At 36.3% G+C, this 15,024-nt stretch overlaps 1 protein-coding gene across 1 annotated transcript in view; it reads right to left on the bottom strand.

Moving 5' to 3' along the window:
* Nucleotides 1-12,725, bottom strand: part of LOC131801326 (uncharacterized) — a 103,892-nt gene extending 91,167 nt beyond the window's left edge. Inside the window, exons 1-2 of the mRNA XM_059119875.1 lie at nt 12,568-12,725; nt 8,710-8,771 (exon numbers count right to left, since the gene is read on the bottom strand). Coding sequence (XP_058975858.1) covers nt 8,710-8,771; nt 12,568-12,725 — 220 coding nt within the window. The remainder of the gene's footprint in view (nt 1-8,709; nt 8,772-12,567) is intronic.
* Between the last annotated feature and the right edge of the window lie 2,299 nt (nt 12,726-15,024).

Genomic DNA, 15,024 nt, shown 5'->3' with positions numbered 1-15,024 from the left:
TCTTTGGACCAAATCCGTTTTAGGACATTTGGAGTCGATCTCCGTCCATCCGTCTGTCTGTCTGGCTGGCTGGTGCGCACGATAACTCTCGAAGGGAGTATTCGATTTGATCCGAACGTGGTACATAATAATATTTTTGTCAAACTTAGATCGAGTTCGGAGATGTCCAATATCGGTACTCTCCTTCTGGTACCTCCCACAAAAAATGTCATCATTTTTAAAGAAAATAATTTATTGCACAGAAAGAGAAAGGATAATCCGATTTTGATTGAACTTTGCGAATCCTAATATCGGTCCACTCCAATAGGGACCTCCTCCACAAAGGGTCAAAATTTTGAATAATTACATCTCTTATAAATTGTGATGTAAGAGTCCGATAGTCTTTAAATTTCACACCTTCCAATAATTTTATTAGCACGAGGTCTGGTGTGAAAATGGAATGTACCGCTCCATTCCTTCTGGTACCTCCCCCACAAAAGGTCGAAAATTTAAAAAAAATATTTTTTGCACAGAAAGAGGAACGATAATCCGATTTTGCTCGAACCTTGCAAATTCTAATATTTTAATCAGTGCTAGGTCAGGTGCGAAATTGGACAATATCGGTCAACTCCTTCAAGTACCTCCCCCACAAAGAATCCAAATTTTGAATAATTACAACTCTCATAACATGTGATGTAAGAGTCCGATTGTCCTCAAATTTTACACATCCCAATATTAATATTAACTCAAAGTCTGTTGTTAAGATGGAATATATCGGTCCACTCCTTTTGGTACCTCCCTCTTACAAGGTCAAAATTTTCAAAAAAAAAAATATATTTTTTTTCTGCACAGAAAGAGAAGCGATAATTCGGTTTTGCTCCAACTTTGCAAACCCTAATATTTTCGTCTGTTCTAGGTCAGGTACAAAAATGGATAATATCGGTCCACTCCATCAAGTACCTCCCCACAAAGGGTCAAAATTTCGAATAATTATAAGTCTTATATCCCATCACAATATTTTCATAAACCCAAGATCTGGTGTTAAGATGGAATCTGGTCCACTCCTTCTGGTACCTCTCCCACAAAAGGTCGAAATTTTGAATATCCATTAAGCTTATAAAACGCGAAATTTGTAGAGATCGGCCATTCCTCCTGCTACCTCCCCCACAAAGGGTCAAAATTTTGAATAACCAAAACGTTTATAAAATCCGAAATAAGCATCAGGTTTTCTTTATGTGAAATACACATCCCATTCTTTCCACTAACCAAAAATCCGCTGTGAAGATGGGGTATATCGGTCCACTGCTTCTGGCACCTCCCCCATAGAGGCTCAAAATTCTGAATATCCATGAAGCTCATAAAAAGCGAAATTGACATCCGATTCTGTTCAAGATTTGGTACATCCCAAAATTTCCGTAACACAACACAGCCCAAACCTAGCACGTCACAATATATTATTTAGGTCTGATACGAAATGGACAATATAGGTCAATTCCTTCAGAACCAACTACATAAAGGGTTAAACATTTGAATAATCATAACAGAAGTCAAAATATTTTTAAATAATCGAACATTGGCTCTCTATCGGCAAAACCGACCGATACTTTTTAACATGTTTTTCAATATTTGCCGAATGGAATATTGCCATATGTTCAGCTCACGAGCCATTTTTCGGCGACTGCGAAGCGGGATTCGATCAAGTTGCTTCTTTTATTTTTGGAACTATTTCTGCTGATGTTGCTGTTTTCTTCCGTCCACATCCTTGAGGTCGGGCTACGCTGTAACCTGTAACACGTTAACGAGCGATGGTACGAGACACAAATGATTTATTCAAATTTAAATGCTGGAGTGCTCTAACGATAGCCTCTTGTTGTTTTCCAGCCAAATATAATGAAATCACACTATCACGCTTGAATTCCGTCACGTATAACCTTTTTTCTCGAAAATGCTCGCCTAGATGCATTTGTACGCTTGTAAACAATATAATGAGCTGTCACGGGAATAATTTTAACAGCTATCGGACGAGTGGCTTAGAAATGACAGCAGTCTGAAGTTGGTTGCAGTTTTTTCGTTTAACCCTGTATATTTAATTAATCGAACATTGGCTGAGGGTATACATCTGTAGGCAAAATCGTCGACTGATACCGGTTATTCGAAAGCTATCAGAAAGACAGCAAAATATATGTGTAATTGTCACAATAGATCTTTTTAAGATCAAAACTAATGCCACCCTTCATCAAAATAACGTAGAATTGAGAATATATGTCATATAATGTGTAACGAGTAACTGATATTGTCAAATATCGGCCCTTTCCCTTTCCACGAATGGACACAATTTTTATTAGTCATACCCCGAATGAAATGTGAAATGTGTACGGTTTTCTCCTACTGCCCACATCCAAAATTTGCAACCGAAATTAGAGGAGATATGAGATGAGATACTAATAACAAAATTTTTGACAAATCCTGAATCTTGTGTTCAGGTCCAAATATTTTTTTTTCTAATTTTTTTTAAATTAAAATAAAAAAATAAATAAATAAATATATATATTATATTCGAAGACGTACTATAACTGTTCTCCTATACCAAATGAGAATTTTTTTAAATATCATCAATTCATTAAAAATTTTTTTTGAAATTTTGAAAAATATCAAATTTTTGTATACATATATACGTATATCATCAATTCATTGAAGAAAATTTCGAAATTTTTTTTAATGAATTGATGAAATTCAGAAGTTTCAAAAAAATTTTATTTATAAAAGCCTAATTGAATATGACGCAGAGCCATGTCATTAACTGCATTTTGAATATTTAAATATTGAATTCTTTGTAGACAGAAAGAAAGTTTTCAAGTTCTGACGAAAATATATTAGATGTAGCATAACATGTGAACTAAACTTAGGTTTAACTTAAACCAGCCACGAAATTTGATTTCTGATATTAAGGAAGATCGATTCCGTTTAGGGTTATAAAGGGGGCAAATAGTAGATCTAGTCAACAGTAAAACATTTGCTATGCTACTCACAACATCATTCACACCACTGTCTTCCAGATAATAATTCAAATAACTTTTTTTAATATCCGACATCTCCTTAATCGTCTAAAACATTTTTTTCTTTTAATTGTTGAGACTACTTCAGTTCTGAGCGTTTTTTTTTTTCAAGACCATGGCTTTCCTTAAGCATCGTTTTCCACCAATGCAATATTATTGCAAATAAATCATTATGAATTTTTTATTTTCTTGTTGCATGTTTTGCCATAAATTGTTGACAATGGCTGTGAGTTTTTATTTTTCCTCTCTCATCAAAAACATACCCAAACACACACACACATTTCTCTATGCGATTGTGAGGCTAAAACCTCCTTGCACAATTCTTAAGAGTCCTTAGCAGCACTTTTTTCATATTTCCCACAACAGCGAATTGGAAAGAAACATGAATAGTTTTTATTGTTGACTTTTTCTTCTTCTTTCTCTTCCCGGTTTTTTATTCATCTTCCAACACAAGGACATTTGTGTTTTTTTTTTTTTTTTTAATATTTATTTCTATTATTTTTACTTTTGCCCGTTTGGAAATCGATAAGGATTTATGTTGTTCAATGGCAAAAGCAACAATATTGTGAAGTATTCTTGGGAGAATATCAACTTTCGTTGTTGTTGTTGTTGCTGGTGGTTTTGTGTCCTCCTTTGGCTTTGGAGACCAGAATAACAAACCAAATCTAATGTCTAGTGAATTATAGTGTCTTGGTTTATAGTTTCAATATGTTTAGGGTCCTTTGGCAAATGCAGTCACTCAGTCAGCCAACAGCGTTAAGGGGATAGGCAAAGGTCCTGGGTGTGTGCGTGTGTATGTGCGTCAAGAGCCTTTCCTTTCAAATATCATAATGTTAACATTGATAAAGTATCACAAATCAAAAGCTTAACTTTGTTGCAACGGATATCAATTGAAACGGAAGGAAAGGCCATATTTTACGCTTTTAATCTCCCTGTGTGTGTGTGCGTGAGTTTGAATATATATTTTTTTTTTTGCCCAGCCATTCACAATTTATTATTTCACATTTTCGTGCATATTTATTCAAAAGTGTGCAAACGATCCCCAAGTCTATCCGAAACACAAAAAAAAAAGAAAAAAAAAAAACTTTTTTTTGTTTCAAGAATGAATGGTGTGTAGGGGACCCACCAACCAGCTACAAGACCGAAAAGGTATTGCAGCTGTTACTTGATTTATTTGAAAAGTTTAATTGAGCCCCAATGCATAAACCCAACAACTCGAGTTCGTCCATCCAACGACAACAACAACAATCAACCTGTTTTTATTTGCAACATGAATCCAATGAGAATATTGATAGTCAAGTTTGAAGTATGACCTGGTGCCCTAGCTGCTTGGCTCTGAATTGAAGGGGGGAAATGTATGTTCAAATTGACATTTGGAGAAGTTCATAAATGCCAAAAAGAAATTCGGTTGCCTGGATAGATGAAGTTTTTTTGTGTTTTTTTTTTTTTGTCGAATCTGAAGTAAATTCATACATCAATCAGTTTTGTTGGGGTGCGTCTGTATGTCGCTTAATATCCAGGTGAAAATTACTTTTGAAAGGAAATATATTATTTTAAAGGGTAAGTACAAGATGATATGAAAAACTGCAACCAACTTCAGAATTCTGTCAATATATTATTTTAAGGGTAAGTACGGGGTGAAATGAAAAAAACTGCAACCAACTTCAGAGTGCTGTCATTTCTAAGCCACTTGTCCGACAGCAGTTAAAATTATTCCGGTGACAGCTCATTATATTGTTTATAAGCCTAAAAAAGCATTTTGGTGAGATTTTTCCAGAAAAAAGTTACTCGTGATGGAATTCAAGCTTGATAGTGTGATTTCTTTATATTTTGGCTGGAAAACCATAAGTGGCTATCGTTGGAGCACTCCAGCATTTAAATGTGAATAAACCTTTTTTGTCTCGTACCATCGCTCGTTACGTTATAATGGTAGCGTAGCTCGACGTCAAGGAAGTGGACGGAAGAAAGCAGCAATAGCAGCAGAAATGGTTGGAAAAATAAAGAAGCGACTTGATCGAAACCCGCGTCGCAGTGGCCGAAAAATGGCCCATGGGCTGAACATATCACAACATTCCATTCGGCAAATATTGAAAAATGAGCTTGGGGTGAAGCTATTGAAATTCCAAAAAAACAAGAACTTATACTGCAACAGAAAGAAAATGGAGTCAAAAGAGCTAAAGAGTTGCTTCGCTTGGCCGAAAGTGGTGAACTGCCGAATTTGGTTTTCGCCGATGAGAAAACATTCGTTGTCTAGGAGTTTGTCAACAAACAAAATGACCAATGAGGTAAGCTGAAAATGTGCACCTTCGGTTGGCCAACAGAACTCAAGGGCCAGCCATGGTGATGGTGTGGGCCGCCATAACAGCCGATGGCAGCTCTCCGCTCGTATTAATCGACCGTGGCATCAGAATAAATGCCGAGTATTATCGCGAAAATATTCTGGAGGGTGTATTAAAGCCTTGGGCATGCAAACATTTTGGCGGCAGACCTTGGACATTCCAACAGGTCTCAGCGTCATTGCACTCAGCACGCTCCATCCAAGAATGGTTACAAAATGAGGTTCCTTGCTTCATTTCCAGGGCACAATGGTCACCAAAATCTCCGGATGTGGCAAGACTATTGTGTCTGGAGTATTTTGGAAAGCATGGTTGGCACTAAAAAATACCAAAGTGTGCCAAAATACCGCAAAGCAACATTCGGGCAGCGTGTGACGGTTTCTTTGGCCATTTGAATGCCATAATTCGTGCCAAAGATGACCAATTCGAACAAATCTAAACATATTTTAAAATTTGATGATATTTCCGATATTTTTTGCTTTCATTCAATAAAATTAAAAAAAAAATATGGCCTTTAACTTTGTTGCAGAATTTTTTCGGAGGGAATATGTTGATTGGAATGGGAGGACTTCTGCATTATACTAAGAAACCGAATTGGATGACAAGATTGAAGGACACATTTTATATCTGAAGAATTAAACGTGAAAGAAATAGGAAGCCAATTTGAAAATATCAGTCGGTTTGCTGAGAATCAGAATTATTCAAAATTTCGACAAAATTTGGGGAGGTACCAAAAATTTAGTACGAGTGAGGATGACTTGTGGCAGTGTCCATATTTCCTTTGCTTCCAATGACTCATTGGTATCTTACAACTATCTTGCAACAGATAAGGTTGGAAAAACGGGCACCTACGAGTTCTACAACCGCAGATTTTTTCTTTCCACGTCGTCCATGCATACCACAGCTATCTGCGATGAGATTGGAAGCAGGAACAAGGTTCTCAAGTCTCTTGCTTGCAGTACTTGATAAACTGATATGGAAACCTTGTTGACCTCTTACAACGAAATAGGTCAGTCTGTGGTACACTATGCGGTTCGGTTGTGGTTTATGCTATGCAGTGGAAAATTATTTATTTCTGCAAGAGCGCCGACGTTAAAACCCCAACGGGATGCCTCCTCATGACACATGTCGACCATATCGAAAGTCTCCCAGATATGTAGGGAAAAACTTCATGGTTATAGAGAGAGAGAGAGAGAGAGAGAGAGAGAGGGAGAAAGAGAGAGAGAAAATGTACAGTGAGTAAAGTACTCGGAGACCATGTCTCATCACATTTGAGGAGCGAGGGCTGGCCCGACAACACGAGTAGTTTTGGGACAATAAAGATCCGGATGTTGCAGCCGCATCAATTCGTATTCAATTCTGATAGAACCACATGTCGAACACCTTAAAGGTCTTCCACACACGTGGTAATAATGACAGAGAGGGGGAGAGAGAGGGAGAGAGAGAAAGATATAAGAGAGAGCCTCTAGATCAGCAGGACTGAATGGATTCACTGAGAATATAGAATGAATACCGTTCTTGGAGATCATCTCCCTCCAATCGCAACAGAAGATCACAGTTAATATCCGGATGGTGGCACAGTTAATATCCGGATGATGCAACCATCTCAACTCGTAGTGGCACAGTCGTACATGACACGCTGTGCCTTTTTCACTGCCCTAACAAACCTACTCAACTAACTTCAGTATCGTTGTGGACTCAACCTAGACAGGCTGCGTCCCTCGCTGCCGTGGACACATTCCCCATTACAATTATGACGGTTTTGTTTTCGGTCATAAGCCCCATAATGAAATTGGGGTTATAGCCAAAAAAAGTATAACCCTCTTCTCTTGAAAGTAGCGGATATAATCCCCATGATTATGGAAAATGTATCCAAAAACGATTGAGGACATACACATCCTTATCGGCGAGCTATTTTAAAATTGTATTTTTTTTTGTGGGTGTTATTCGACCCGAATGTCCGGGTTTTATCCGGTTCTACAAAACTGATATGTACAAAATGGGTATCATTAGAAAGCCTCTTCACTTCTGCGATAAAGTTTTTTTAACTTTAAAAATTTTTTGTATCCTCTACTTTATATTTTCCCTACTAAAAAATGTCTGTAATCCATAATTTGGTTTCTCGTATTTTATACCTAGCTGTGACAAATCTGATTAAAAATCTCAAAAAAAAAAAAAAAATCTTCTAAAAACCAAGAATTGGCATCTGTAGGAGTCTAAATAAATCTTTAAAAAATCCACGACTTTGGGCCTTGTGGGAGTCTAGAAAAAAAAACCTAAAAAAATCTATGCTTTGGGCATTGTGCGAATCTAGGAAAAATTTTTAAAAAATCCATGCCTTTATGCCTTTAGGAGCCTAGAAAAAAAATTAAAAAAAAAAATGCAAAAATATCTTTAAAAAATCTCCGCTTTGGGTCTTTAGTGCTTCTGAAAAAATTATTTAAAAAATCACGACTATGGGTCGTTGGTGGGTCTTAATCTTATAAACATTCAATGCACTTAGACTTCAGAAATTTCATAAAAAACATCCAGCCCTACGGCTGAAGAAAGAAAAATATTTAAAAAATGCTATTATATACATGCATGGTCAATGTCGATTATCTCAAGTCGAGGTCTAAAAGTGGACATCATTCTGTATATTCTCTACATATAATTTCATTTAGCAAAAACTTTTTCAGTAGATCCCATAAAGCCACATGCCAACGAAAGGCTGGCTACAAAAAATTATCAATATAGGTCCACCGTTTGGTACAGAAGTTGTATAATCCCATACCCGGCCATATATAGTATGTTCCCGGTTTCATTAATTTCGAGATTTCCAGATTTTGCCAAGAATAATATTTTTTTGAGTGATGGTATTAAAATATAATAGTACAACGGATCTAGTTAGAAATTTATTTAGTGCAGTTGTGGTATGGGTTGCTACGATCCCGCGTAAAAGGAGTTTTTAACCATATTTAAAATAAGGACCAAAAAGAACCCTCAAGCGTTGACTCGCTCGACCAAATTATTCCTGGTATTCTTATATGCAATATTCCCAAAGATCTTGTATACCTAAAATGCATGGATTTCGAGGAATCTTAAATCAAAAATTTTAAGAGTGTGAAAGAGGGCCCCCTTTGAGGCTTTTTCTTCTCATCAAACCCAAAATTTTGACCTCTAGAATTATATCAGAGTTTTCGGAATATCAGACAAGATTAATTCTATATCACCTGTGGTTCCAGAGTGTGGAATAGGCCCCACTGAACATTTTTCTGCCAATCAACCCAATCAAAATTGTTACCTCTAGAATTATTGAAGAGTTTTATGAATATCAAGCAAGATTATTTCTATATCACCTGTGGTTCCAGAGACATATTGATCTATTGTCGATATTCCATACTTAAATGTTATACATATTCTAATGTGGTAGTGAAATGGGCTCCAGAATTAATCACTAAATCACCTACCCGTTCTCTCTACAGTCTTCTGCTTATAAAGCCAATATGGTTTTCTAAAACTTTTGTTTTCTGCCGAGAAAATTCTTTATAAATATTTTACAGATATAAATATTTTACAGAATTTCAAGTAATCTAGAAAAATATGAAGAAAATATTCTGCAGAAAAAAAAAAACGAAAATTTCGGAAATATTATATTTTTATTTGCCATATTATTTCAAATTGAATTCATTCCACCTTCATTTCTATTTCTTAAAAGCATTGCCAACCAAGACCGTTAAATTAAAAACATCCAAACCAATATCGAAACTTTTGACACTTCGATTGCTGAAAATAAACCCTTATCGCTGCCAAAGTTTCCATATCCCAAAAATATCAAATAACAATTTCCCATCGGCACCCCAGAATTATTAACAAAATCAACTAAATAAATTTCAATAAACTGTAAAAGACAGCAACAAAAATATACACGCTTTGAATACCAAAAACCTGTTTATTGTCATTTGTTAACTCGTTTAGATTTTTTTCATTTTTCCAAAATCTTTTTTGATTTAGTTGCAACAACTTTAAGCCATGTCAAGAATGAAAAGGAGACAATGTTTTTCTTTTCTAATTTCAAGTATTTCAAATAAATCCATTCAACTACGAGCCACACACATGTTCATCCCCCTCCCCCCATCACTAACACTCATTCCCCTGGCATGACATTGTACTTGATCCTTTTCTGGAATAAAGGACACGTATTTTTAACCGACCCACAAAATAACTTAACTTTGATGCCTGGTACTCTTCCGCCACTACAATGTGTGTGTGTGTGTGTGGGAACATGAACACAATTTTAGTTGTTGTTCGTGCCGTTGTTGTTAAGTTAGGATGCTTTGCTTTAACATTGAGTATGTATGTGATATTGTTTATGACGGATATCAGTAGACATACAAACTTTGTATACATGTTGTTTTTTTTTTTTTTTTTGGAGTACATTTATCCTCTTTTATATTTGTGTTAGCACTCGAGGGATTTATGACTTGGAACGCACAATCAACTACAAGTGCCAGAGTATATCAGAAAAATGTACATCTTAAATATTTATATGTATGTATTTAGGAGCTAGAGAGTCAACATACGGTTGTTATGCGAGAACAACGAGAGAAAAATAAGACTATGATTGGGAGAATATATGGGTGGCAATATTTTCGGAAGTTTAACTGAAAATTAGGATATCTGTTGGTGACTGGAATTTGATATGTTTTGAATATTTAAACCTACACAAATAGCCCTAATTTCCAAGGGAATCATCCAAAAACAAATAAATCGGTAAGGTTTTTTTAATTACTAGCATCCGAAGATAAATATCGAATTTTGCGCGAAATTTCAAAGCTGGACCGTTAAGACGCACATTGCTAGCTAAGCCGACTTGAACTTTTTTTGAGATTTTTTTGTGTTATATTCAGTTGAAAATATTGAATTTTCCGAAAACAAGTTAAAAAGTATCAGTCGGTTTTGTCGACAGATGTATACCATCAGTCAACGATAATCAAAATATATTTTGATGTTAGGATGATTTAAATTGTAGACCCTCTATGGAGTAGGTTCCGAAGGAAGGGCCAATAATGCCCATTTCATATTGATTTGGAATATACAGGCTTCCTTCACTCTACAGGATGAGATAAACAAAAACTGCAACAAAGTCAAACGCCATAATTTTTATTTTTTTTTTTAAATTTTATTTTTTTTTTAAATTCCCGGCGAAGCGCTTGCTTGAGGTGATCGACACTTTGATATTTTTTAATGCCAAACGTGCTTTCCAAAATACTCCAGACACAATATTCCAACGGATTAGTATCGGGAGGTTGTATGTGGTCATTATGCGCTGGAAATGAAGCGAGGAACCTCATTTTGTAACCATTCTTGGGTGGCGCGTGCTGAGTGCGATGGTGCTGAGTCCTGTTGGAATGTCCAAGGTCTGCGGCCCAAATATTTTCGTGCCCACCCAAGGCTTTAATACACCCTCCAGAATATTTTTGCGATAATATTCGGCATTTATTCTGATGCCACGGTCGATTAATAAGAGCGCAGAGCGACCATCGGCTATTATGGCGGCCCATACCATCACCATGGCCGGCGCTTGAGTTCTGGTGGCCAACCGAAGGTGCACATTTTCAGCTGACCTCTTTGGCATGTAAACACGATCATTTTGTTTGTTTACAAACTGCTGAACAACGAATGTTTTCTCATCGGAGAAAACCAAATTCGGCATTTCACCACTTTTGGACAAGCGATGGAACTCTTTAGAGTCTATTTTCTTTCTGTTGCGGTGAAAATTCTTGCACTTTTTGGAATTTCAATGGCTGTACCCCGAGCTCATTTTTCAATATTTGCCGAATGAATTTCTTCCGATCGAGCAAACACATCAATGGAAATCTTATGAAGAGTACTCTCCATTTGCGTTATAAAATATGTAAGAAGATTTGACATATTCCGAGGTTATGGTCATTTCTGGAGAAATCCTTTAAACTAATATTTCCATTGGCCAATATGCCTTCCAGGACATTTTTTTCAGTCCAACATGCACTTCAATGGAAAGGACAAGAAATTTCTTCTGGTCTAACATAAAAATGAATGGAAAGCTTATAAAGAGTACTTTTCATAAGCTTTCCATTGATGCGTACGTTAGACTGGAAGAAATTTCCTGGCCAATGCAAATATCCTGTTCAAAGTATTTCTCCAGAAATAACCAAATACCTCGAAGTCTGTCCAATAGCCCTACACAGTTTTTGGCGCCAATAGATAGTACTCTTCATAGGCTTGCCATGGTTGTGTATGTTCTGTATGAGGGCATATTGGCCCATGAAATTATCCTGTTCAAAGGATTTCTCCAGAAATGGCCATATATTCTGAAATCTAATTTTGGCACTAAATATTTGGGTACTAAATCCAATGCACAACATTCTTCACACATCACACATGGATATTTTGACAACTTAAAATATAACAAGTAAAAAAATACCCTAAAACACTCCACCATTTGGAAGGAAATTGAAAAATTTAAAAAAGTCCGAAAACTACCACTTAAGTGAAAACCGTTATATAGGGACTATACGAAAACGTGAACCTGCATAAGACATTTTTTGTCTAGGCTATACGAAACCATTACGAACTTCAAATACGAAATTCGAAATAATTCCGGTAAATAATGTCGCTAAAATCATGAAAATACCGTATATCGGGAGGTACCATTATATGGGGGCTATACGAAAACATGGACCGTCATGGCCTATTTACGAACTAAACCTGCCTACTGGTTATCTATGCATGTATATACAATTTTAGCTTTCTATCTCAATTCGTGATTACAACAGACAGACGGATATCGCTAGATCATCTTAGAATTTTACGCTGATCCAGAATATATATACTTTGTAGGGTCTATTATGAGTATTTCGAGAAGTTACTAAAGGAATGACAAAGTTAATATACTCTCCATAGAATGGTGGAGGGAAAAAATTGTATTATTTTGTCCCAACACCCCATTATATGTTGCACAAATATCTAATACAACAAATCGGAAATTTGAAAAAAATCCTGAATAAAATCTCGTTGATTTTTATGTTGTGTAAATACACTGGCAGTATCGCTGGCGGTACTTTAGATATTTTGTTGGAAAATAATCCTCCACAGTTAACATTTGATATTGTTGTTATGGCCAAAGCTTACACCCCCTCCCCCCTTTTCCGAAATCAAGCAAATATTGGTTTTACCTTGACGCATGGGTTGAGGATGAAAATGATGATGATGATGACGAGGATGAGAAGAAGGACGAGGACAACGGTGTTGATAATTTGTTATCCCTTGCTGGGTTGTCTTCATGTGCACTGCTACGTGTTGTAGCTCTTTGTTTGGCAGCAATATCCGACATTGAGTTGTAATACAGCTCAAGCAACTGAGGATTTCAGTTGTTTTTCAGGTTTATTTTTTTTTTCTCTACCTCCTCCATTTTTTGCTCACCATAAGCCAAGTTAATAAAGTTTATTTGTATTAAGCATTTACTTTGCTTGCTTGCTTGCCTGCCTGCCTGCCTGCTTTCGCCATAAGACTCTGTTGTTTGTCTAAAAAACGAAGGGGGCCAGTTTGAGTTTATTGTATAATATATAACTTTACTATTAGCACGAATGCCCTGAACGCAGTATATTACTTCCTGCTGCAATAAAGGTTATAAATATTTATGTATTTTTGCAAGCTCCGCTATGTTTGTGAAACACCAAGTTATGGGTATATACATAAAAATAAATTACACAGCGAATTAAATAAGAGAGCAGTTTTTGCAAGTCCTTGGAAGCTATGCGAAAATTAGCATTGGCGAGTTTTAAGGATTTTTTTATGGCTTTCGTTGGAAATTGTGTTTATTTTATTGCTTTGTCTATGAATTAAATTAACAAATTGCTTGAAAAATTAATCCTTATTTAAAAAAAAAAAAAAAAACCTCAGTATTTTGGAAGCGCTCTCCATGATCTGTCCATAAGGATTTGCAATGCATACAAAATATATGCTTCCCTGCTGTTTTCTCTATATTTTACTTCTATTTGGCCCTTGGGATATGAACATACCATCTATCCCCTCACAAGCATTGCAACATTCTCCATCGCAATTGCTATTTTCGCTAACCTTTATAATGATGATGATTTTATTTAAGCTCAATAAGAAGCTGGAATTTCGTATGAAAATTAACAACAGATTTTATGTTAAACACCGACAACTATGCCAAATGGCTGGGGAAACTACAACGAACATTAAAGCACAACATGGGAATTTTTCCAAAAGGTATTTGTTTGCATAACAGAAATTCTTTTTAGTTTAGTTAAGGTCCCGCTTGTTTTTCTCATCCATACCATACGAGAGCAGAGCTGAACAGCATAGCTCACGCCTGATATGTGCGTCTGTATGTGTGGGTGTTCGAGTTCTGTTTTGAATTTGCTTAGTCTTTAAAGAGGATTTCTTTGTGTTTTGCTTTTCGGCTTACCACCCAGCAATTATCCACCTGATTTCGACAAAAATGTTCATTCACCCTACATTTTATGTCCGCAATTTTGGAAGAAGGGGTATGTGAACTGTGGAAGAGATATATGTGAGAATCTTTGTCTTTAATGACAAAGGGTTTGATGTGGAATGATGAAATGAGAAATTTTGAAAGATCAGAAATGCCAAAAATGACTTTAAGAGAAATTGAAGATTTTTATATCTGCAGACTCCCAAAAATCAAGAAGTTCTATAAAAATAGTGTAATAATATTTATGGATAAAGAACTTTCCACTGGATTATTTGGATAGGTGAGATTTTTTGAATTTCTGGGGAAGAGGTCCTTTTTCAGACCTTCTAGGACTTTTGTAGGTCGTTCGTAATCATAACTTTCTACATAGATCCAATGAATGGAAGACCTGTTACAGGAATTCTGTAGATGGAAGAACTTCAACAAATTTTCTGAGATCAAGGACACAGGGAAATGTCACAGGTTTTCAATTGATAAAAAGTTTTAAATGGGTATTCAATGGACAAGGAATCTCTTGCAGCTCTTCCGTTGTCAGAAAGCCCTTTAAAGCCTGACCTAAAGACCTTTTTAAACTTTTTACTTTTTAAAATTTTAACTTGTAAATACGGAAGTCCTCTTAGCAGTCCTTTGAGTCCAAAATATCTCTTACATATCTTCCGTGGTCAGAAGACATATCAGAGGTCTACTGTGGCCACAACATCTCGGATATGGTCTCCTGTGATCCGAAAATCTTTGACAGGTCTTCTGTGATCTGAAGACCTTTGACACTTCTTCTGCGTTGAAAGAGCCCTTGATAGGTTTTCTGTGTTCCGGAGACCTTTGGCAGGTCTGAGGTCAAAAGGCCATTTCACTGCACTTTTCGCAGTCTTCTTCTGCGAGAAAATTTTTGACATACCTTCAGTGGTCTGAGAACTACGACACCAGTTCTTCTCTGGTCAGAAGGCCGCTGACAGGTTATCTTCGGACAGAAGACTTTTCTGTGCAGAAGACAGATCTTCAGGGATCAAAATATCTTTAACATATCTCCTTTGGATACAAGACCTTTGACGGGTCGTATGCCAAAAGACCTATAACGGGTTAATAGACCTTTGGAAGGTTTTCTAGGGTCAGAAGGTCTTTGACTTGTCTTCTGTATTGAGAATATCTTTTACAGGCCTTCTGTGTTAATAAG

The sequence above is a fragment of the Musca domestica genome, unplaced genomic scaffold (assembly GCF_030504385.1).
Source record: "Musca domestica strain aabys unplaced genomic scaffold, Musca_domestica.polishedcontigs.V.1.1 153, whole genome shotgun sequence".
Lineage (NCBI taxonomy): Eukaryota > Metazoa > Arthropoda > Insecta > Diptera > Muscidae > Musca > Musca domestica.
The sequence above is the reverse complement of the archived record's forward strand: the minus strand, read 5'-3'. Positions and strand labels throughout refer to the sequence as shown.